This window comes from Salvia splendens, chromosome 2 (genome assembly GCF_004379255.2).
Source record: "Salvia splendens isolate huo1 chromosome 2, SspV2, whole genome shotgun sequence".
NCBI classification, from domain to species: domain Eukaryota; kingdom Viridiplantae; phylum Streptophyta; class Magnoliopsida; order Lamiales; family Lamiaceae; genus Salvia; species Salvia splendens.
The window spans coordinates 39,110,536-39,133,903 of record NC_056033.1 but is presented as its reverse complement, the minus strand read 5'-3'; the positions used below and the strand labels follow the sequence as shown (position 1 = coordinate 39,133,903).

The 23,368-nt window shown below is 35.9% G+C and overlaps 3 protein-coding genes across 5 annotated transcripts; 1 reads left to right on the top strand and 2 right to left on the bottom strand.

Annotated features, from left to right (window-relative positions):
- Nucleotides 1-1,429: 1,429 nt before the first annotated feature.
- On the top strand, nucleotides 1,430-11,104 carry LOC121792723 (probable serine/threonine protein kinase IRE4). 3 transcript variants are annotated; one of them, XM_042190784.1, is made up of 17 exons: nucleotides 1,430-1,786; nucleotides 2,991-3,082; nucleotides 3,173-3,376; nucleotides 3,569-4,792; nucleotides 5,407-5,579; nucleotides 5,653-5,896; nucleotides 6,550-6,642; nucleotides 6,832-6,972; nucleotides 7,038-7,130; nucleotides 7,498-7,687; nucleotides 7,839-7,924; nucleotides 8,796-8,884; nucleotides 9,234-9,285; nucleotides 9,381-9,437; nucleotides 9,981-10,124; nucleotides 10,248-10,322; nucleotides 10,781-11,104. In XM_042190784.1, the coding sequence occupies exons 1-17, from the start codon at nucleotides 1,555-1,557 to the stop codon at nucleotides 10,886-10,888; spliced, it is 3,297 nt and encodes a 1,098-aa protein (XP_042046718.1). In that variant the 5' UTR covers nucleotides 1,430-1,554; the 3' UTR covers nucleotides 10,889-11,104. The 3 variants fall into 3 exon arrangements, with proteins under 3 accessions (XP_042046718.1, XP_042046717.1, XP_042046719.1); XM_042190783.1 differs by having other exon boundaries at nucleotides 1,431-1,786; nucleotides 10,245-10,322; XM_042190785.1 differs by lacking the exons at nucleotides 1,430-1,786; nucleotides 2,991-3,082 and having other exon boundaries at nucleotides 3,235-3,376; nucleotides 3,512-4,792; nucleotides 10,245-10,322.
- Nucleotides 11,105-11,581: 477 nt separating this feature from the next.
- Nucleotides 11,582-14,261, bottom strand: LOC121792722 (protein SICKLE). Its single transcript, XM_042190782.1, has 3 exons — nucleotides 14,029-14,261; nucleotides 13,041-13,353; nucleotides 11,582-12,706 (listed from the first exon to the last, which is right to left on the bottom strand). Exons 2-3 carry the CDS (start codon nucleotides 13,291-13,293, stop codon nucleotides 11,835-11,837), a joined length of 1,125 nt encoding a protein of 374 aa, XP_042046716.1. The 5' UTR covers nucleotides 13,294-13,353; nucleotides 14,029-14,261; the 3' UTR covers nucleotides 11,582-11,834.
- Nucleotides 14,262-16,101: 1,840 nt separating this feature from the next.
- Nucleotides 16,102-22,548, bottom strand: LOC121792721. Its single transcript, XM_042190780.1, has 16 exons — nucleotides 22,366-22,548; nucleotides 21,671-21,882; nucleotides 21,195-21,331; nucleotides 20,990-21,100; nucleotides 20,808-20,909; nucleotides 20,602-20,710; nucleotides 20,302-20,502; nucleotides 19,814-19,982; nucleotides 19,511-19,592; nucleotides 19,326-19,419; nucleotides 18,868-18,964; nucleotides 17,550-17,643; nucleotides 17,185-17,257; nucleotides 16,930-17,103; nucleotides 16,710-16,832; nucleotides 16,102-16,466 (listed from the first exon to the last, which is right to left on the bottom strand). The coding sequence occupies exons 1-16, from the start codon at nucleotides 22,376-22,378 to the stop codon at nucleotides 16,293-16,295; spliced, it is 1,965 nt and encodes a 654-aa protein (XP_042046714.1). The 5' UTR covers nucleotides 22,379-22,548; the 3' UTR covers nucleotides 16,102-16,292.
- Nucleotides 22,549-23,368: the final 820 nt, after the last annotated feature.

Sequence of the window (23,368 nt, the reverse complement as noted above, 5' to 3'; positions counted from 1 at the left end):
TAAATTTTCCATAGTCAAATCTCACCATTAATGCGCTAGTGCGCCTAGTAAAAACTCAATTGCGAAAAGAAAAAAAATGCAATATTAATAATTAATTATGGTCAATTCCATAACTCATGTTGTCCCAAGATTCAACCCACGCGTGAACAATGACACATACTATATCACACAAACATGATAATGATAATGATAATGATAATAATAATAATAATTATTATTATTATCATAATAATAATAATAATTATTGTGGAAATTCATAATTATATATTCGATACGTAAATTCTACTCTTGTATAAACTCATACTTGTAAATATGATATGCACAAATTTATCGAGATTGTGAAATTCCAATCTTAAACATTTGGCTTGAAAATTCCAAATAATATTTTAGGGATACATAATAATTACAAAATTATATAAATAACCCTCCTTAAGGGTCATGCATTTATGTACATTTGTCGTCCATTATGTTAACATATTGCAATTTGGTGAAAAACATAATTCACATTGTTAAGCACATGTTCATTTCTGGCGATTAGGCGGAACTGCATCTAAACATGTAAAACAAGTGGTGATTATGGTTTTTATCAACAATTTTTTCTCAATTTTCAATGATTTTTCTTTTACTTTTCACAATTCCCCTCATATTATTAGCTATAATAGACAATTAATCTGGAATCGGAATATGTTGTTTGGATTTAGTCTATAGAAGATAATTACATTTCAAAAAGTAAAATCGTCGATGTAATTCCAATTTAACTATGCTTCTCTAATTATAGATGAATCGACCAAATTAGCAAAACATTTCATTTTCTTTGATACATAATTATATTTTATTCATTGAAAATCAATACCAGTAAATGCTTATATTTTCACAATTAACCTAAATATCTCCCCATTTAATTAAGATCAAAATAATTAGTGGCTGGTATAATCTTGAAGCAGTCTAGGTCCCCTACTAAAATGCACATCTATATAATTACCATAAAAAAATAATAACAATATTTAATAACAATAATGACAATAATAATGGTGTGATTAACTTTTGTTAATCTTTAGGATTTAATTTAATGAAATTCCAAACCACTGTAGACTTAGAGCGTCCACTATGGGGGTGGACGCGGCTATAGCCGCGTCTGGGGCGGGTGGGCGGCGGTGGGCGGGCGGCTATAGTGGGAAAGGTGGGCGGACAACTTTTTGGGGCGATGGGGGCGGCGGACACGGGATAGCCGCGTTCGGGGCGAGGACGCGGCTATGGAAAAATAGCATTTTGTATTTGGAATTTGGGGGTTATTGGAGGTGTCCACTATAGTGGCGGAAATAGAATTTTGGGGCTATGGACAAAAAACTGGGGCTATGGACAAAAAACTGGGGCGAGGCTATTGGGCGTGTCCACCTTATAGTGGACACCCTTATCGTTGTATGAACTTGTTTTGAAAGTTCAGATCAGTTGGCCCTTTCGCGCACTCCAAACCATATTTCTTCTTCTTCATCATCATCATCATCATCATCATCATCATCATCATCAGTACGCTTTCTCTCTCCTCAGTTAGACATGGCGGAACGGACCCGAAACGACGTCGCTTCGTCGTCGCTCTCCGATGTGGGGATTCCGACCGGATTGAACCGGATCAAGACTCGAAGAGTGAACCCGAATTCGGCTGATGAGGATTCCGACCAGTTTAACGAGTCACCGAGCAGTGGGTTTTCGACGGCGGCAGCTCATGTGAAGCAGAAGCTCAAGGCTTTGAGTAAAGGACACGTCAAATTCGGTCGTTCTAGAGAAGGTATTTTGTTACTGTTATTGGAAATTGGAAATTATAAATAATGGTTATGCTTTATTTAGGTTTCTCTACCTGTTCAAATTTTTTTTTGGTTTGGGATGAAATGGGATTATATGGCTTTTGGTGCAATCTAGTATATTAAGGTAAGAGTTGTTTATTGATTGATTATTGGTTCCTGAGGAGGTTAAATTTGATCAAACCAGCTAAAGAACACTTATTGTGATGAGGGCTTTGCTGTTGGATTTATGTCTGTGACTGTGCAACTAACCTCTATTGGTTGGATGGTCATGTTAAGTGTTGTATTTATAAAACTCGGAGCACTCAGCAAACTATGCTATTTGTTTGTGGAGGGTTTATTAATTATTATTGAGAATTCAGAGATGCTGGGAAATTCATAAAATAAATGTTTATTGTTTACTTTTTTTCCAAATCATGACAAACTTGCCAACTTGGAAATGAAACGTTGGTACTCTTCTTCTCCTCTCTCTGTTCTAAAGAAGTAGAGGTTCAACTGATCCGAAGTTATGAGCTTTTGGAGTGGCTTGATGATGTGTCAGAACCGTGCTTAGGGGGTGACCTATAAGTATCTGAAGTAAGCACAGTATATGAGTAATCTATGGGTGTTATTTGGCAATCATGTCTTACCCTCCCTTAGTTAAGTTTTATTCAGGACTTGAGCACTTTGCCGGCATCCTTTCGAAAAGGGAAAGTAAGAATTTATGGAAAAGAGGAGAATATATAGAATAAAGACAAAATGGAGATAACTATGGCGATAGCGTTTCTCATGCAATGAATGATTCTCACCGCCTCTCCCAAAGTTTTCTAAACATTTATAGCAAAATTCATGTTGTATAATGGAATATCTTGTTTTAGCTTCCCATGTAATGAGATTTTCCCTTTTGATACTTAAAGTTTTATTAAATTATCGCTTCTGGAATCATTCAGAATTGAAGACAGTGCAACAATAAATTGGTATGAAACTCTCGCAAATAGGTCTTTCACCTCAACATATATTTGTTTCTATATACAACAATTTACATATTTAATGACTAGTAAGAGTATCTCCATTCATCCATTGACAGATGCATGTACATCTGGACCTATGCCTTTTATCTAATTGTTACGTTTTATTCGGATATCATATTACTGGGTTATTCATCACTTGGAAAGTAGTGCAATTCAATTTACGAAATTGTTTATGAGGCAGGATTCCGCAAAGGAAGAAAGATAGCTCGGTGGTTTTCTTCATCCCTTTTTAAGGACTCTGATCAACCAGTGGTTGATGTAACAAGGAATAAGGTCATAATCTTTTGCATTGCATCTCATTTTTCAGTGCTCAAGTATTTCTTTACATTCTCTATAATTTATTTCATCTAACTGACATGACAGAGTAGTAAGTTGGAGTTCAACATGCCTAGTAGGGAGGACCCTAGAAGAAAACTGCGTAAGAAATGGATAAACCAAACTGGGGATTTACCAAATGCCACAACTACTAAAGTGCCAAAATGTATAAAGAGTTTTTCTCATGAATTGGGACCGAAAGGTGGAGTTCAGTCCCCTAATCCTCGGGCTCACAGCTTTAATGATTTGAAGGTATTAATGACATTTATTGCACGATTATTTGGTTTGGTGGTTGCATAAAGACAATGTAAAAAAATATTTTTCTTAAATTAATTATATGTTTTCAAGTATATACTGAAGAATCTTCAGAAAACCAATTTTCTTTAGGAACCAGCATGAGCTTCTTTATGTTGTTTTGTAACTTCCCTACACCATGGCATTTAGGAGCTCCTGGGATCGCTTCGTTCTAGATTCGATGCTGCTAAGAAAGTCATGAATATTGAGCTTGGTTCTTTTTCACGGGAGGTGCTGGAAATTTTACAGAAAGTGGAAATCTTAACACCAGATGAATATAAAATGGCAGAAGAACTTTTTGTTCTTGCGCAACAATGCATTGACATGACATCCTTAGACTTCCGTACAAAATGTGAAAAAATTGTTCAAGATTTGACTGCAAAAAGACAGACATGCCAATTTGAGTTGCTGAAATTGCTGTTCACTCGCATCTTGTTCATAATGACAAGGTGCACAAGGTTGCTGCACTTTGAGAAGGATAGTTGGCCTGTGAATGAGCAATCAATCGGCAAGTTCAGAGAATGTTTAGAAAGGGTCCCTTCTGTTGACATGAACTGGGTTGTAAATAAGGGATTTGCAGAGTCTGAAATGAGTGATGATTTGCAACCCAAAGATCATGTTCTCAACCAGAAGTTACCCACAAAAGAGCATACATTGGATACTACTTCTGAGATTGAGATAACAACTAAGGAACCATCAGACAAGTATGATCCAGAAGTGATAAAAGATAGCATGTTAGTTCAGCAAAAAAGATCTCAAAATACATGTGCTGATATATTTGATGGCAAGCATACGGATGGCATGTTTCAGATAGAATCTGTAAACATTGAGAAAGGCAATTGCTCAGATGAGTCAAATTTAGTGATTTGCCGGATATGTGAAGAACTGGTTCCTGCTACTCATTTGGAGCCACATTCTTTTATCTGTGCTTTTGCAGATAAATGCGTTTCTAATCATTCAGATGTGAATGAACATCTCCTGAAAATCGCCGAGTTACTCGAACACCTGTTAGAGTTACGCAATTCAAGCAATCATGAAACATGTGTAAACCCTGAGATCTTGAGGGTGAGGACTACTAATTCTGCAGTAACCACAGAAGGTTACTCGCCAAAGGGAAGTGAGAGTCGAAGTAAGGGAATGGATGGACTGTTAGAGGATCTCCATGAGATGGACACTGCCTGCATTGAAGATTCTCAAATTGCAAACTTGGTAAACTTAAAAAGTCACTTGCTAAATAAGGTAAACCAATATGGATCACCGTCCTCTAATGGAAGCATGACATCTACATCATCTGCAAATAGTCCCCGGGCGGGAAATCTTGACGTCTTGTGGTTAGATCAAAATAATCTGTCAGAGCAGGAGGACATGCAGCAGGTTTGTTGTTAAAGACCCATGATACATTGACAGAGTAAACATCTATTGTTGCATACTACGCCCTTTTCTTTGATACTTCAGATGGACCTATGATATTTCCGCGAAATTGTTGTACTTTGTAGTATAGGGATGGTGATCTTTATTATATGTTCTCTGTCTAAACTTAGATGATGGATTACCACAATCAAATTTGTGAAATACTCATCATATTCTCCTTGTTAAAGTACTTTATCATTTAAAACTGGGTAAGCAATTCATGACATTGATGGGATCCTCATCGTAGAATAAAATGTCCTATATTTGCCTGGAAATTTTGATTTCTGGATATGGGGCAGAGCCATTCCAACTTAAAGTATCACAATTCACTGAAAATTGACTTGGACTGGATTTGGTCGACCTCCCTGAAACTTTTATAATATGGTTTATGATGTAAAGCTGGCATAGTAAGCTGTGTTTGATCAGTCTTATCAGGTGATTCCTTTTTTGTGCATGTATGCAGTGTTTATTTTCAGGAGACTGTTAATCATGATATCTGCAAATCACTCACGGATTTTCTTTTTACTCTCTATTGATACCTTGCATGTGTTGCTTAAACTCCCAAGTTTTATTTGCAGATAAATGACCTTGCTGACATTGCACGCTGCGCGGCAGAGATTGATATTTCAGAGGTAGGATCCCATGAGTTTTTAATAGCTTGTATGCATGACCTGCAAGAGCTTTTGCAACATAGCAAGTATGCTGCTCTTCTGGTGGATACATTTGGTGGCAGGATTGAAAGCCTTTTGAGGTACAAGGACAAGAAACTATAAAGAAATATGCATATGAAGCCTTACTGAAGCTACCTAATCTCTGATATGCAGAGAGAAATGTATATTTGCTTGCAATCAAGTGGACATAACTGATGATACCGGACGTCCAGAAAGTGCCAGATCTTTGCTTGATAGTGCATCTCAGAGTAGTACAACATCAACTCCTTCACATCCTGCACATAAAGATCGTACAAGTATTGATGACTTTGATATTATTAAACCTATCAGCAGAGGAGCCTATGGGAAAGTCTTTCTGGCAAGGAAGCGAACAACAGGTGACCTATTTGCAATTAAGGTATGAATTTCAGTGACGAAATTTTACTATTATGCTTGAGGACTTAATAGAGAAAATTGACTCGGCACATTGTGACCCAAAATGAAAGAGACATTGCAATCCGATATGTTCCTTTGACCCTGATTCATTGTTGGGAGAATAGTGTAACTTTTAAGAGATTCTTACATTAATATTTTGTTCAAACAACTTGAGAATTGTAGGATTTACAGGTTTCTGTCTGATGATGTATTCATATTGATAGTGCCACACATCATGAAAATAGTATGAAATTACTGTCTGATGACGTATTCATATTGATAATGCCACACATCATGAAGATAGTATGAAATTACTGAAATCGGCCAAATTAGCTGGGTTGAACTGTTCTGAGTGTGCATGTCTACATGTCTCCCTTTATGAGGTGTACTAAAATTATTTTAAATGATTGTCAAGTTGTTGACCATAGTCTTTTGGTCCTTATATGTTTACCTCACCAAGCAAGTTTTTCAAATGTAAGTGAAATTATACATTTGAATTGTGCAGAAGATGAGCAAATATTTGTCTGTTGACAATTATATGGTGATTCATTTTTCGAGATATTATCTGGCCTTATCTTTTGTTTTTCCTGCTGGATATTCTGTTTTTGTGGTTGATTTGATTTGTTAATGATACAGGTGCTGAAGAAAATAGATATGCTGAGGAAGAATGATATTGATCGCATATTGGCCGAGCGTAATATATTAATCACTGTGCGAAACCCATTTGTGGTAATTTCTGATGATAATTTAGTTCACCTAAATCTGCTTTATTTCGAAAATTTGAACATGATGGTAATGTTGATCCATAACATGAATTAGGAGGGTGCCTCGGAATAAAATATCATCACAAACTGGTTCATTTAAAAGTTTTATGCTTGGTGCTGTCAGTGTAACAGAACAAATGTGATTTTCTTACAGGTTAGATTTTTTTACTCATTTACCAGTAGAGATAACCTTTATTTGGTCATGGAATATCTCAACGGCGGAGATTTATATTCTATGCTGAAAAAGCTTGTTTGCCTTGAAGAAGCTGTTGCTCGTACCTACCTTGCGGAATTGGTAAATTAAGAATTTACATATATAAGCTCTTAAATTGTATTGTAAATATGCTTTGGCATTTTCAGGTGCTTGCCTTGGAATATCTTCATTCTCTTGGGATAGTGCATCGTGATCTAAAACCAGACAACATACTTATAGCCCATGATGGGCATATCAAGGTATTGCCTACAATATTGGATATGGCTCTATTGTCAAGAAATCATTTGTATACAATTAGCATACATCTACAAATGTTTAAGCATTACAAACTGTTTTCTGGCTACTTTTGATAATGGGCCTGAAGGATAAGAGTTGATAGTCTTTGTACCTACACCCTATATTCAAAGCATCAAGCTTGTTTGGTCTATAGTACAGATTTTTGCTCCTATATTGAAAACGTTGAGAAATGACCTTATTTTTAGGCATTCACATTAAAATTTACCATTGATAGAGATTACACTTGGCAGTTGGCACTCATGAGTTAAGACAGTGACCATTTTTTGTCATGATGACTTACGACTACTAATCCTTACAAAATTTGGTCAGCTTACCGACTTTGGATTGTCAAAAATTGGTCTCATGAATTGCACCACTGAACTATCCACGCAAGATACAGAAAAAAATGATGCTTTAGATTCAAATGGTCACATGGATGCCGACAAAGTGGACAGTCACCATTCAGCTGTTGGCACCCCGGATTACTTGGCTCCTGAAATTCTTCTTGGAACAGAACATGGTTAGATAGCTATCTCATAGTACTTAATTATATTGAGCACATGGTTGATATTTATCACTTTTCTGTCGTTTGTCTATATATTCTAAATACACAAAAGAATTTGGGAGGAGAAAGTTGTTTTTGCTTATAGTATCTTCTCGACACACCACAGGTTATGCTGCAGATTGGTGGTCAGTGGGAATTATTTTATTTGAATTAATAACTGGAGTCCCACCCTTTAATGCTGATCACCCAGAGGTATTTATTAAAGTTTTCTTCACAAATATCATTTACATGCTAAGCTCTTGTATTGAATCGGCAGTCTATACATTTCATCTAGAATACGAATAAATTCCGGTGGTGATTACTGTTTTCAGCCACATTTTGATAAATGCATGTTGCTTTAAACAATATTTGGAGGTTGTAATATTTTGCATAAAATCTTTAATTTTTCCTAACAATTAAAGTACATTATTATTAGCCCTTGGGAGAGTCAAGTTTTCAGAAGGGTTATGGTATAGTGCAGTTAAATTTGGATTTTTACTCTGATCTCTGATGTCATTATTATTAATATGTCCTATTGCAAATAAATTTCAGGAGTTTTTTGTTGAGAGTAAATTTTATAATTGAAGTATTACAACTCACGTTCGGCCAATATGTCTAGCTTATACCTTTGGATGGAATTCACTTATAAGCAAGAATAACTCAACTGCCTGGCGGCATATGATATCCTCAACATTGATCAATCACAATCTTGTCACATTTTTGTTGTCTATCAAACTAACGCATACTAAAATTTTCTAAGGGAAGTATTAAAGTGTACTTACGCATCCCAAGGACATAACAAAGTTTGTGACAATAGAAGATGACCCTAAGTTCTCTTGGTGGAGTTTACAACAAAGCATTGAGATGTATTATATGAATAGTGATTTGGTTCTGCATTGACTATCAAGTATCAATCTGTTTTCTTCTATGTTTCTATTGCTGAGGACTTGTTATTGTTACTGCATTGATTGTGCTATTGCTAAATGATTATTCTGGTAACCTTTTTGTTGATAAGTTTATCTAAATGTTTTATTTGTTAATCAAAGAGTTACCTTCTAATCATTTTCCTTTTTTGGCTTGACAGAATATTTTTGACAACATTCTTAGCAGAAAAATCCCCTGGCCATCAATTCCAAGTGATATGTCTTATGAGGCCCAAGATCTGATTGACAGGTTGGCAAACACACGTAAACAGAAAAAACAACAAATTAGTGCCTTTTCGGACTCTTAGATTGCAGACTTTGAGTATCTAGTGTTCGGATAGCAACCTGGCAAACTTCTATATAGTGTGATAATTCTATTATTACTAAAAGCTTTTATGGAAAAATACAAAGGTTGTAACGATACCTGAAATAGTTTTTTACTAATCGCTGTTTTATGAACCATATAGAAAAAATAAGATTTTTTTTCACGTTTTAACTTATTAATTAACTCCTTCAAAGTAATAGGTCGTGCTTATACTTCCTGTCCTTTTTTGTGGTATGCATAGCTGAATCGTGTATTTGTAAATGAACCTTCACAGGCTTCTTGTTCATGATCCAAATGAGCGACTTGGGGCAAGGGGAGCATCAGAGGTTGCTTATTTCTAATTATATGCGCATGTTACTAGTAATAGAAAAATGTGCAATTCTACACTGAACTGTCAGTTATTTTGTCTATTTTAAATCAGGTGAAAGCACATTCCTTCTTTGCTGGAGTGGACTGGGATAACCTTACCTTACAAAAGGTGTGTATGCAAAACAAAAATCAGTAACACTGTTTATGCATATTCTTGTCGTGTATATTGCATGTTCTATTGGTAAAAGGTGAAATTCCTTAATTGTGTCTAGACAAGCAAAACTATGTTTGTCAACAAATGATAACAATATTGTTCTGCTATCCAATTCCCCTATGAAAAATATAATTTTAGATTCAAGGTTCAAACATATCTACTTTATTGATTTTATATCGAGCGACATAAAGAAACTAATGTTTAGATAGAAGAATATTTTACGTGCAAAACCTTGCCCCCAGATGAGCATGGCCTACCATATGGAATCCTTGCTACGTGTAGGAGGTATTGAGATTTTTTTAATCCACTGTCTACTGTAGTGTAGGTCTAAATTGGCTCGAAACTCGATACAGTTGTGCAGAATAGAATAAAAAGAGAAGTATATTGGGAAAATGCAGTGTGTTATACTACATTATTTTTACTTGACAAGAGAATACAGACTCACTAAATATATAACTGTCTTTCTGATGGTGAATTTGGTGATTGCTGTTTCTCAAGGCTGCATTTGTACCACAACCAGAGCGTATGGATGATACGAGTTACTTTGTATCACGATATAATTCAACTGGAATGGAGATTGATGAAACTTCTGTGGACTCTGATTCCGATTGCTCTGAAGTGCACACAAATTCCAAACTAGAGGTGGACTATATTGCTCATAATTTATTTTTAGCTTCTTATCCAGATCCTGGAGGAATATATTGTCCAGCTGTCAATGTTGACATTATGACATATGAAAGATTTTGGTTTCTCTTGCTTCAGAAGATGGATGAATGCGGAGATCTAGCAGAGTTTGATTCTTCACCTCTTGATCTATCATTGATAAATTTTTCTTTCAAGGTATGTCACTTTCTATCTTGCTAAATCTGCCTCCTCTTCTGGATTTAGTATGTTCAATTTGAAGCATATTCCATTGCTCAAGTTCTGGATTAGATATAATACAAGTTTCACAGCTAACTATTACTGACTAAGGTTTGTGTCCCGGTTTGATTTTGGGTGTTGATTAATAATTATTGAACCTGAATTCAGATCTATACAAAGTGCTACTGGTAATTAACTGATAGAAGCTCAGGTTCATAATCAATTTGTATTTTATCAATTCAACCTAGATAACTATCTGCATACTATTATTTACATAGTTGGCTGGTTAAAAAGAATGCAAAGTTGCAATTATTTAGCAAGAATATTCATATCATCTCAGCTACAAGTTTCAGAAAACTAGGGAGTCAAACTGCTTATTTTACCTGTATTCTGGTCTGACTGCTTTCACATTATGAGTTTTTACAACTTTGTTGCAGAATTTGTCGCAGCTGGCCTCAATAAATCAGGATGTACTCCTACAGAGTGGGAAGGAGTCATCAAAGTGTTCGTCCCCATGCAGAGGTTCAAAACCGCCTCCCTCTTGATTTTTCAATATGGTTCGAGTCCAGTTGGAAGTAGCAGCTACATGTAGACCTGAAAAATTGTTGTTAGTTGAAATAGAGAAGAGGGATGCGATGTTTAGTAGCATTTTAGCTGTACATATATTCAATCCATTTCACATCTTTTTATTTCTGCATCCTCCCATCTCTTGTATGAAACAGCAACTTACGGTCATAATTAATCATTTTTAACTTATTTTAGAAGATTGTCATTTTCAAGTTATTAAGTTCTACTAGTATGTTGTGTACTGTTGCTCCACCTTTGTTGGTAATGTACTGGAAGTGCGATGGACGAATTTTTGCTAGCTTTGAACCAACATTGCTTAAAATTGTACTACTACTAAAAGTAGTAGGGCATCCATAACACTAAAAGGATAAGCACTTACACTATTCACATGCTTTTGAGCATTTACACTAATCGTTTAATAAAAAATCTGATATATGTGAAAATAGTAAACAAACAATGCCATATGGCAGGCTTTGAGCACACCGTGTTCAAAGTCCGCAACCTGTGCTCTGGCAGTGGAGCACACTGGCATGTGCCCAAGAAGCGCCACTGCACTCGCGACCAGACTCATGCCTCTCATTTTTGAAACTAAAAATATTGCAATCAGATCTGGTCATTATTAATGAGCAGTGGGACGACTTCACTTGCCGAGTGATTTTTTAAATAGAATGTAAAGAGAAGTTTGATTTTCTTGCATCATATATCATTGATTTCAAACAAAATTTGGATACTTCTACAAAAAGATTCTTTCATCAAAATCAGACATCAAAGAATCAACAACTAACTAAAAATAAAATAAAAAACATCAGAAAACTGATGGTTACATAGTTTCTGTTTGTTTCCGAGGAATTTAGTTGTAAACTGATAGGTAGAAAAGGGCTTATTACCAATTACTTTAGGACTCAGCTCCAAAAGGCCAACCTTTCATGTACTCGGCTCGCTGTGAACAGGCTCGTCAGTTGAGTCACCGAATGAGGAAGCCAGGTATTGAGCTAGGCTTTGCTGAGAAATTGACGTCTGTGGAACTTCACTAGAAACTTTAGCTTTTTTCATAGTGATGGATTTAGGAAGCCAGGACTTATTCTCTGGGGCAGGAGTATCCTTTCTTTTAACAGGATCCAACATCTTCCATGGATCTTCTACCATTTCCTTGATGTAATACAAATCCGGTCGCACTTCAGCTGAAACAGATTCACGTGACCCTCCTCTCCCGCCACTCATTCTTGAACCTGGAGTTGCGCTATTACCAAATGATCGACCCCTGCCTCTACCAGACTCAGGATGCCTGCTGCCTCCATGCCCTGATGCATGGGGACTACTGTAGTAGTTCTGACCTCTGCCTCTACCATAATAAGGATGGTCCTCCTGTCCAAAGCTAGGATTGCTGAAATGACCACCTCTTGACATGTTTGGTGGGCTCGCATAGTTAAGCGCAATGCCTGGTCCACCCCGGGCATTCGGAGGATTACCTCGTGGTCTACCTGCAAATTCCATTGGTCCACCCCACGCATTTGGAGGATTACCTCGTGGTCTACCTGCAAATTCCATCGGTCCACGCCAGGCATTTGGAGGATTACCTTGTGGTGGTCCTGCAAATTCCATCGGTCCACCCCGGACATTTGGAGGATTACCTTGTGGTCTACCTACGAATTCCATCGGTCCACCCCAGGAAGTTGGAGGATTACCTTGTGGTCCACCTCTTTGACCAGGATAGTTGACACCTGGAGTTTGATATGATTGGTTTTGAGCCGTACTTCGATACATGGGTCCAGGAGGCATATGTTGATGTGCAGGTCCTGTTGATAACATAAACAAGCATTCAATAAAAAGAAGCATATGCATACAAAAATCAACTCGAGAATTCAAACACCAGAACTTTCTCTTGGCAAGGATTTCACTATAGCTACATAAAACTTACAACACAAAGCAATTTCCAATTTCCGCAAATACACAGAAGAATAAATCAAACTAGTATCAACTCTACTAATTGCAATGGAGCACATCAAAAGTGTTGAATAATAAACATCAAAAGCAAACATAAGCTCATTTCAAAACAAGATCGATATTAATATCATTAGAAAATAAAAATAAGGAGAATATATGTAAAAATAAATCGGGATCATGTGAGACCTGAGGGGCGTCCATGTGAGACCTGAGGAGTGATGTTATCTCTCCTACTTCCAGAGAATGCTGCCATAGGGTCAGTGTAATAATCAAATCTTGGAGTAAAATATTGAGTTGGAACAGAAGTGCTTTCTCCTTCAACAAGAGGGTTTGCAAGGCCACCAGATGCCAATGATCTATCAGTGTTTGCAACTGTTGTATCAGCAGCTTCAATTCGCATTGCCTTCAGCCTTTCCCTTCTTTTCTGAGACTCCTCCATTATCACCCAACGTTTAAAGAAGAATCAATCTGCTACAGAAACTAATTTCCAATATACACCCTATAAAGTAATATGTAGGGATTAGTTATTGGCTGCTAATTACTTGCGAGTTCAATTTCCTCTGCCAAAGGCCAAATGGTTCAATGAGAAGGATGACTGAAAATCCAATTTTCTAGCTGTTAACAACGGTGATAACACACTTATTGGTACATTCTTTCACTCTCATATTTAGCCTCAAACATTTTGAACTAAAAATCTCATGTTATATGCACAAATTCATGAACTCAAGATTCATCCAAACACATTTGCTTCGTAGTTTCCTGCAAGTTCCAAGCAGTTGGATTCGATACTTTTCCACATTCAAGTTTCTTCCATAGAGAAATATATTTCATTTATCAACCTCAAGAACTTCCCTTAGGAAATAAGTTCTGCATCCAATCACAATTTACAAGAGTTTTCCCTCACGTATGACATACAAATCAAGATTTTAACAAATAAAACAAAAACCGAGTTCTTCACAATAGGGTTGAGTGGATTTGGAGCATAATAACAAATTTCCATGCTTCACAAATATTCACCTATTGCACCAAAACAGTACAATTCAAATTTGGGATCAATTCCATCCTCGAACACCTATGACATAAAACCCCCCCATTTCCTACTCATAATTCCCAACACATGCTCACATAATTTCTGAAATGATAAATAAGAAATAGAAAAAGGAACAGGGAATACAATTGGTTACGACTGATGCTTATGGCCGAGTGAGCATGTAAGTCTGCAGAGGTGATGATTCCTGATTGAGTTAAGCCTTGTGTAAAACGGAGGCAGCGACGGCTACTGTTGCTTCTGTCAGCTGTTGGCGAGTTAAACCGCGAATTCAGCACGCGGTGGTGCTATGAATCTGTTTAGGGTTTGATTTTAAAATTGGGGATTTTCACTGTCTTCGTCTGCTGTTTTAAATTAGCCTTTTGATTTGACAAAATTGTCTGATACTCCTACTATTTTCATTTAGTTTAACTAATATCCTAAGTTTAAAATAAAAAAAATTATTTTAATTTATTACCTAATTTATCATTTTTTTTCTATTACTTTATCCATTTCTCGTTTTCTTCTCATACTTTACAAATTTTATTAAAATTATCGTCTACTGAAAAATTATTTTTGGTGGATGAGAGCAGTATTTTTTTAAAAACAACCAAGTCAAGCTAAGCTTAAAAATGTCAATATTTATTTCATTAACTTTAGAGTGTTTTAATTGAAAATTAATAAAATTGTTGACCAGATATAATTCGAATCATTTACTAGTAATAATTTATTAAATAACTAAATACTTTTATTTATGATGAATAACCAACAATATACTCCCTCCGCCCCCAAAAAATATATACTTTGTATTTGGTACGAATTTTAATGATAAATTAGTAAAGTAAAAGAGAGATGTAGAGAGAAAAAGTAATTAAAGTATTGATAGTGGAGAATGGGTCACACCTTGTTAAAATAAAAGTTTCCAAAATGCATATTCTTATGGGACGAACTATAAAGGAAATAGTGTATATTCTTATGGGACGGAGGGAGTATGTTTTACTAGTACTCTTTTGCCATTTCCGACTCCCATTAGAAGTCTGATTTCACTATTTCCAATAAATGTCAAGTAAGCCCATATTCCATCAACTTATTTCATTCACATTTTATTATAAAATTAATATGTATAAATGAGACTCATATTTCACTAACTTATTAAACCCGCTTTTCCATACATTCTTAAAATCCATTCGGAAACTAAATATGACTCTTATTAGGGAACGAAGGTAGTAATTACATAGTCTCAAAATAACAATTTAAGTATTTATAATCATTTGCCAATGATAAGATCACGATACAAGACAAAATAATACTCCCTCCCATCCATAAAAATAGAGATTTTGGGGACGTAACAAGTTTTATTCCAAAAATTAGTAAGTACTAAGAGAGATTATAAAAAATTGTGATTTAAATATTATTAATAGAGAATAAATCTCATTTCATTAGAGAAAAAAAGTTTCTTATAATAGAAAATTTCTAATTTAAAGGAACATACTAAAGTAAAATGACCCTAAATATTTTCAAGTAAAATGACCCTAAATGTTTTATGTATTTCTTGATTACTCTGCTGTTTGGAGCTCCAAATGAGCATATTATAAGTTGATGATGAGATGTGGCGTTATCATATGATATTGTACAAAGACTTGTGCTCCAAATCCACTCAATCCTAGCATGAAATCTTGGTACTAGAAATAAAATACATGAAGAACTTGGTTTTAGTTCTATTTGTTAAAATCTTGATTTGTATGTCATAGTCATATAATTCATTTCATTTACATTACTAATAATTCGATTCATTTTTTATACTAATATAGTACTCCCTCTGTCCCATTAGAAATGAAACGTTTTTCTTTTTGGTTTGTCCCATTAAAAATAAAATGTTTCTAAAAATGGAAACAACAGTCTCTCTACTTTTTCTTCTCTCTTACTTTACCCTCTCTTCATTAACTCATAAAACAACACTACATAAAATCCCGTGCCGAAAAACAAATGTTGCATATTTAATGAGACGGAGGGAGTACATTATTTATGATGAATAAACAACAAAATATGATTTACTATTTTGGATTTAAAACGGGGTACTATGCAGATATGTCTTTTACTATAATTTTCCAAATCAATCTGACTATGTGTTCTCAAAATACTAACTTATGTATTTATGCACCATTAGACATAAGCATTACGTGTGATAAAGACGTGGTTGCTACTGAAGACTCCAAAAACTAAACTAAGGTGGCTTACTATCAAAGATCAAAGTAAAATATACTCTCTCCAACTCCATACTAAAAGTTTAAGATTCAGAATCTAAAAAAACATAAGATGAAACAAAAAGGTAGAGTAAGATTCAGAATCTGAATAAACATAAGATGGAACAAAAAAGTATTCTCCTCTATGACAGAAAGATGCTACAGAATTTAGAAGTTACTATCAGAGCGGCATGTCCTGAAAACTTCGCCCCTCATCACATCGATTGGCATGTGCTCATTGGTATACCTCTCTGGACCTAAATACATGCCTGTTTTCTCCAACAGCTGAAGCCCTTCTTCTCGCCCAAATCTCGAAGAGTAGAGTTTCAGGTACTCAATGTCCTGCACCATGCCAAACAGACTCAATTACAGAATACGATGAATATATATGGAACGAACGTGCATCAAAAACCATAAACAAAAGTGAACTTTGACTGAATTAATGGAATGGAAGGATCTGAATTGTATGGTCACAAACAAGGTTCACAAAATCTTTTCATCTTTATTGGTTTTGAACTTCACAAAACACGCAAGCACAATGCCAATGCCAAACAGGAAAATATACGGAATTCTCATCAAAGTTACCTGCAAACCACTTAAAAGCCGCTCAAGTCGTAAAGAGGCAACGGGTTCAGCTGAGGACGAGAAGACTTGACCAGGGTAATATAAGACTCCATCACCTGGAGGGAGGCCACGCCTAAACTTAATCTGGAAAAGGGATGAAGAAGAGTGTCAAAGATGCAGCAGATTATTAAAAAAGACATGGCAGAACATCAACTTAATATCCTGTAACATATCAAGTTACCTCAGCACTAGGAACTGATGCCTTCTCATAGCAATTAGCCCCCCAGTAGAGGAAACCGGTTCCACCTTCTTTCCATACTCGCCACATTACAGCACGATGCTGGGTGCCTCGCATCCCCAAATGCCAATTAGGATGAGGATCTGCCGGCCCCATGCATACATAAGTCCACCACTCCTGTGTAAAGGCGTAGACACACATATTAGGAAAAGACCATAGAAGAACATAACCAACTCCTCGGCATTTAAAATGCATTACCTCGCCATTTTCAGGTTGTATTTCTGCTATGATATCCTTTGCCAGATCTTCACGATTTCCAATCACCCATTCACTGCAAGGGAAAGAGAAAATGATGGTTCTCTAGTCTATACTGTTTTTGAAAAAAGATGTCAAAATCAGCAATCTCAAGTCCACTCTACCATAATTTTCAATAACTTGTTCACATGTCTAAATTTAAACATGAAGTTGTATGGAGAAGATAAAATGCATATTTCTCCATTTTGGGAGTTTAGAAGATATAGAAACTTCAGATGAATGGTTCAGATTCAGTTGCAGCCATACATGCACTTAAGCTGATTTGCTTAAAACTAAACCTAGAAGAGAGAGGTTGAAAGATTTAGTACCTTGTGCAATATATTTGATTGTGAGGACGAAGAAACTCTGGAACTTTAAGAAAAGATTCAAAGTTATTTGAGGCTAAGGGTGCATCACTTGGACCTGAGTTAACAAGAAACAAAAATGAGAGTGGAACATTCTGAAGAATAGCCACTGTTATCTTTTAGATTTGATTTGTTAGTAGATTTATTCAAAGTCCTTATCAGTAGGAGCTCAGTTTCAGTGGTAGTTGCTATCTTTAGGTTTAATTATTATTTCCAGTATAGGGTATCTTTAGGTTAACCTTGCAGAATGTTTTGTCAGTTAGGATTCTTTGTAATTCTCCATAAATACCTCCTTCAAGATTGAAGTAAGGCATCCAAGGGATCAGATTTTGTGAACAGCAGTTCACCGCAGCCTCATAATAAAGCAATGTGCTACATGAAATGCAGTAATGCAGTTCTGCTGCCTTAATCACTAAGAAGGTGCTTGGTATGATGGAATGGAAGATGGGATAGAATGATCATTCCTACCTCCATTCTACTTATTTTGTTGGGTATAATATTTTCTTAGGAATCACCATACCTAAAAAAGTGGGAATAGCCATTCATTCCTGAAGCCATGGTATTAGTAGCCCTCCTAGTCCTTCTACAGTTTTGTTTTGACAAAATTATCAATATATATATTTTACGATTCGACAACAGCCTTAGATAATATCGAGTCATACATCTATGAACACACACACACACTCTCTCAGATTAGGCGGTATATGATCTCCAGTTCTAGCTAGATATGCCCAGACATGTGATAGGCGGCCATGCAATTCCACTGAATTACTATATTGTTATACAAAGATGTCAGACAATTTTACATGTAACATATCAATCCTATGATAATGCAACAATCATGATTACGTTCTTTCGTATATCTTGTGCATACCAAGCATAGGAATCACCCAAGGTTTGTCATTCCATTCCTACCAGCATCCCATTCCCCACTGCATTCCGTTACCAAGCACCTCTGAAGTTACTTAACTTTGTATTATAGTAGTCAAGTAGTTCTAATAGATGTTCATGATGCAATGTCAAGAAGAAGCTATTCAATCTCTGGATTCACACATGTGAGATTTCTTCTGTTACCTATAAGTCATCAAAAAATATTTGTAGGTGGATACAAGGACAATCAATTTTTTTAAACTGATATTTATGAACTCACAGGCACCGCAGGATCGAGTCAGTTCCAGTTTGCTCAAAAAAAAATTCATTCCACCAAGTTCAACATCAAGTTCAGATATACACACATGGAGGTCAAATATCAAATTCCTCAAGTTAAAAGGAAAACACTCACCACAATAATAAGTTGTCATAATACGGGCATCAGGTGCGTAAGCTTGGATCTCACTTGCCATGTTACGAATAGCTTCATAATGCTCGAGGTTGAGTGGCTGGAGGGATAGAAACAAGAAAGAAGGGCGTGCCATCAATCAGTTACAGGGTAATATTATAATATTTATTTCAGAGGAAGAATAGTTTCTATAAGGTAGAGAAGTCATCAGATTCAAAAATATTTGAATACATATATTGCTCTTGTATGCTAGAACTTGGTAGGTTTAATCCTGGATGATTGAACAATAGCACATTTTTCATCTTGCCAAGTATGTATATTTCTACCCAACGAATGAGATAAGCAGAAGTCAGTTACACCCTATTTCCTTCAGCTATTGCTATCAATACATATCATAAAAAAATCTCCTAATTTTTTTCAAGAAATATGCATGTTCAGACATATCACTCCCATGTCCTCACCTCATCCCACAGATAGAAGTAGGCCTTCCTCCAATGATTCTTGGTTCGTAATAGCTCCACTTCTCTTTGCAGAAAGTTCTTTGCTGTATCGCCACTAACGCACATTAAGAAGCAAATATGAAATAATCAAATTAAGAAACAGAAAGAGCAGGATACACTTAGCCAAGGGGCAATTAAATATATACCAGGAGACTACTGGACTATCTGGTACAGCATATGCTGCAAGCCTGGGGTTAGACAGATACTCGTCTGATTTTGGATGATCAGCTGCACGAACAAGGACATGAATACAGCATGCCAAAGTCAGAGAAATTTAATGTGGAAAACAGAGCAGGAATGTAACAATGGATTAGTCATACTTTGATATCCTCATAAAATATTTGTAAACGGTGAAATGCAGATGCTACAATTATACTCGACAGATAACTTAATTGTTGTAGAGGTACATTATCACTTTATTATAGTGACCTAAAACTTCTTCTTGTTACCTGGCCATGGACAGGTGTAAGTCAGAACGCGCATTCCTTCACGCCATCTGCAAAAGTATGGGCTGATTTTATATTGAAGCAGCCACTGAAAATGCTCATCCAGTGCCTCGTACCACTGGCTACTTCCATGCTCAACACCAAACCGGTCCTCAATCACCGTATCGGATATCTATCTATCATTAAGGAATTCACCGCCACCTTGTACGAGATAAATTTATAGAAACTATTACGACGAAGGGTAAAAAGGGTAAGGATTGTCAAAGTGGAGAATTGCATATTATTAGTCCGGATGGAACAGTAACAACAGAACATGCGGTAGAATTTCGCACCATAGGATCCAGATCTGTTCAATAGATGCTGAAACCAAGGGAACGAGATTACTGAGATCAACTTTGACAAACTGTCAAATAGATAATTCAACTACACTTGGAACAGATGATCAGCTAAACAACAATTTAGCTTTTGCAGAAAGCATAATACAAGGATACACCAATAACAGCTGGAAGAGAAGGTGTGACTGGAAGAACGAAATCCCAGACTGTTAAACTCATCTTCACTCGGATTGAAAAGTTTGAAATGGCATCCTCCTCCATCATATCACCTGAACCATTATCTAGATAAAGATCCGAAAATGATGGCATTTCAAGCACTTTTCTCAAAGAAGAAGATGCACATTTCACTCTCTCTGCCTATAATTTAAATAAGAAATTGATCTATTAGCAGCCTGCAGGAACATCTATATACATTCAAGATTAATCTCCCAGCTGACAAAAAACCAAGGAACCCACCACTTCATCCAGTGGCTTTCCATCAATTGGCTCCAGAAAATCAAGACAATTTAATAATTCTTGGTACATGTGATTCCTCTCAGCTTTGTTTGGGGACTGTACAGTAGATCTGTAACAACACAGAATCACGAAGAGCAGATAACTTAAGTGAATATGCACAAATTTCACACTATATGAATTACAAAGAAATACAATCAGATTATTACTGTGTGTCAGCTCGTGTAGCAGTAATTATGAATTCCCCGTCATACTGACCAGGGGGCTGGATTTCCGGGACATCGATTGAAACATAGACTGCCGTTGTTTCTCTGCAAGGATATCAAGATGTTTTGAGGGTCATAGACTTAGTTCAGACTTCAGACGGAATGAATTTCAATATGTTCAGTACCCAGGAAGAAGGTTCAGTTGAGACACGGGTACTTCAAGCGGCACAAGGGCATCGGGAACCCCCAAGATTGGTACAACACGCCTCACTTTCAACGACTCACCAACTATCAATCTGCATGTATGATGTATCCAAAAACATTAGCCTCCTCAATTTTCTAATTTATAATATAAGAGAACAAAATTTGCACTATATTTAAAAGACAAACCTATCACCAGAAGTGGAGCACAGATCAGTACATTGCATCTGCACGGTTCCAGCTACAGTAGATCCAGCCCAAGAAACTTTTGGACGTATAGCTATCTGGAAATTCTCCCTCTCATTTCTTGCTGCTAAAAGAGATATCTTCAACGAAAACAGTGTCAGAGAGAAGGAGATATGCTGATTTGTGCAGAATAAGTGTTCCTTGTAGGAATCACCTAAGATTATGCAAATAATATGGAACAAAACAAAAGAAGCACCAATTTTGATAGAGATACCCTTCATAGTTGATGCAATACAGTATTTGCATGCACATCTTATGGCCTTCAATCTATTCACCCACATACGTTAGATTCTCCTGAATCTATGAACTCACACTGGATACAAATCACACAACCAATCTAAAGGATATAACAACAAAAACTACAAATGGAGAACAACAATTAATCCTTAGCTCTAAAGGTAAATCTTGTTCAAACTTACGGGCTCCAATGTACGAGGCATGTCTTGTGGGCCGACATTTGCTGTGCTTGGCATGCACCAGGCATGAATTAACTCTGACGAATGAACTTTCAGGGGATCAATGGAGGTCCGCAACAAATTTGAATCCTGTATGCCACTTTCACCCCAACCATACGCTGTCCCACCTCCTGCTACACCCTCAACTGGCGGTACCATTGCCTCCGGATGGCCCCCTACATTTACCACAACAATCACCTCACCAAATCAGTTCAATTCATTTTCCACTACAAGAATTAAGAACCACTAGTTTTTCCTTTTTCATCTTTTCCTTCATAACTTTTTCATCTTTGGAGCACAATAAATCCTATCAATCAATCTCAATTAAAAAAGGGAAATCCATCCTTGTACCCTGAAGCAGCACTTTACACCCCTTTTCCACCTCCATTCATCAACCTTCCGAGTACCAAAAATTCGCAATAATTTAACTAAAAAATGGTAACAAAATTCAAACTCCTCGTTTAAAAAACTCATAACTTAACATAATAATCCTTACAAAAACATAACTACATAGAAAAATTAAACCACAGAATATAACTCAATCATCCTCAGGCAGAGAATTAACTAAACTAATCACCAAATAACACGAATTTAATCAGCCTAAACCCACACTAAACATTCATCAAATACAAACATAAATTACACAGGATGACGCTTACCGGAGCTGTCCATTGCTACGATTCCGATTTAAATAACCACAAAACTATTAAAAACCTTCGAAATTATATTATGTGTTTCGAGTTAGGTGATCCGAGGTTGGAAATTGCAGGAATTATGAGGGAGTTTTTGATTGAGATTATTTATATAATTGTGATGTAATGAAGAGACAAAGCACGGGAGTTTCGTGGCATTGTCCGTCACCGTCATAGTGAGTCAGGATGAGAAAAGTTATTACTGCCACTCCACTTCTTACTATTTCCACTCCTAAACTTCATATTAAAACGGTTAATTATTTATCTGAACTTTCACCGAAATTTAATCATTTGATTTATAGTTTATATTTAACTTGAACTTTAAGAAATTACTTATAGTCCACATAAAATGATATTGGAAGAGAATGATATGAAATTTCATGTAAAATAGATAAATTAAGAGGGAAAATAAATTAAAATATTTTGATGAAAAATGAAATTTATCAAGAAAGAAACTAACAAGTAAATATCTTGAGATTAATTTTAGATTGTAGACGAAAATAGAATCACATTTTTAAATTAGAGGTAATAATACTACTTCCTCCATTTGTCATTAAAAGTCTCATTTTTTAAAAAAGATAGGGGAATGTGACACCATTTTTATATTAGTTTTATAATAAAATATGAGTTGAATAAGTTAATGGAATAAATTAGTGGAAAGTGAGGTCTACCTACCATTTATAATAAAAATGAACCGGAACTCATAATGAAGACTAAAATGATAAACTGAGACTCCTATGGTTGATGGAGGAAGGAGTATCAATTAATTTTAGTACCAGGGTGAAGATGTTGGAATAAAAGAAAGAGTAGTGATAAATGAAATTGTATATGCATAATTAAACCTTTTAATATGTTACATTGAAAATTGATTTATGAATATTACTTAATATAAATAAATTGCATAGCAATATTATTCTGCACCAACTTTCACTCTCCGTTCCTGAAAGTTTGTCACACTTCTTTTCTGCAT

Excerpts from the sequence above, each read along its gene's own strand:
- LOC121792723 (XM_042190783.1), top strand. The coding sequence starts at position 1,555 with ATGGCGGAACGGACCCGAAACGACGTCGCTTCGTCGTCGCTCTCCGAT. Across the intron at positions 6,643-6,831 it reads CTGTGCGAAACCCATTTGTG|GTTAGATTTTTTTACTCATT; the intron begins GTAATTTCTGAT and ends ATTTTCTTACAG. Across the intron at positions 6,973-7,037 it reads GTACCTACCTTGCGGAATTG|GTGCTTGCCTTGGAATATCT; the intron begins GTAAATTAAGAA and ends TGGCATTTTCAG.
- LOC121792721 (XM_042190780.1), bottom strand. Across the intron at positions 19,983-20,301 it reads CTCTTCCAGCTGTTATTGGT|ATATCCGATACGGTGATTGA; the intron begins GTATCCTTGTAT and ends AATGATAGATAG. Across the intron at positions 19,593-19,813 it reads TTACACCTGTCCATGGCCAG|CTGATCATCCAAAATCAGAC; the intron begins GTAACAAGAAGA and ends TTGTTCGTGCAG.
- LOC121792722 (XM_042190782.1), bottom strand. The coding sequence starts at position 13,293 with ATGGAGGAGTCTCAGAAAAGAAGGGAAAGGCTGAAGGCAATGCGAATT. Across the intron at positions 12,707-13,040 it reads CTCACATGGACGCCCCTCAG|GACCTGCACATCAACATATG; the intron begins GTCTCACATGAT and ends TGTTATCAACAG.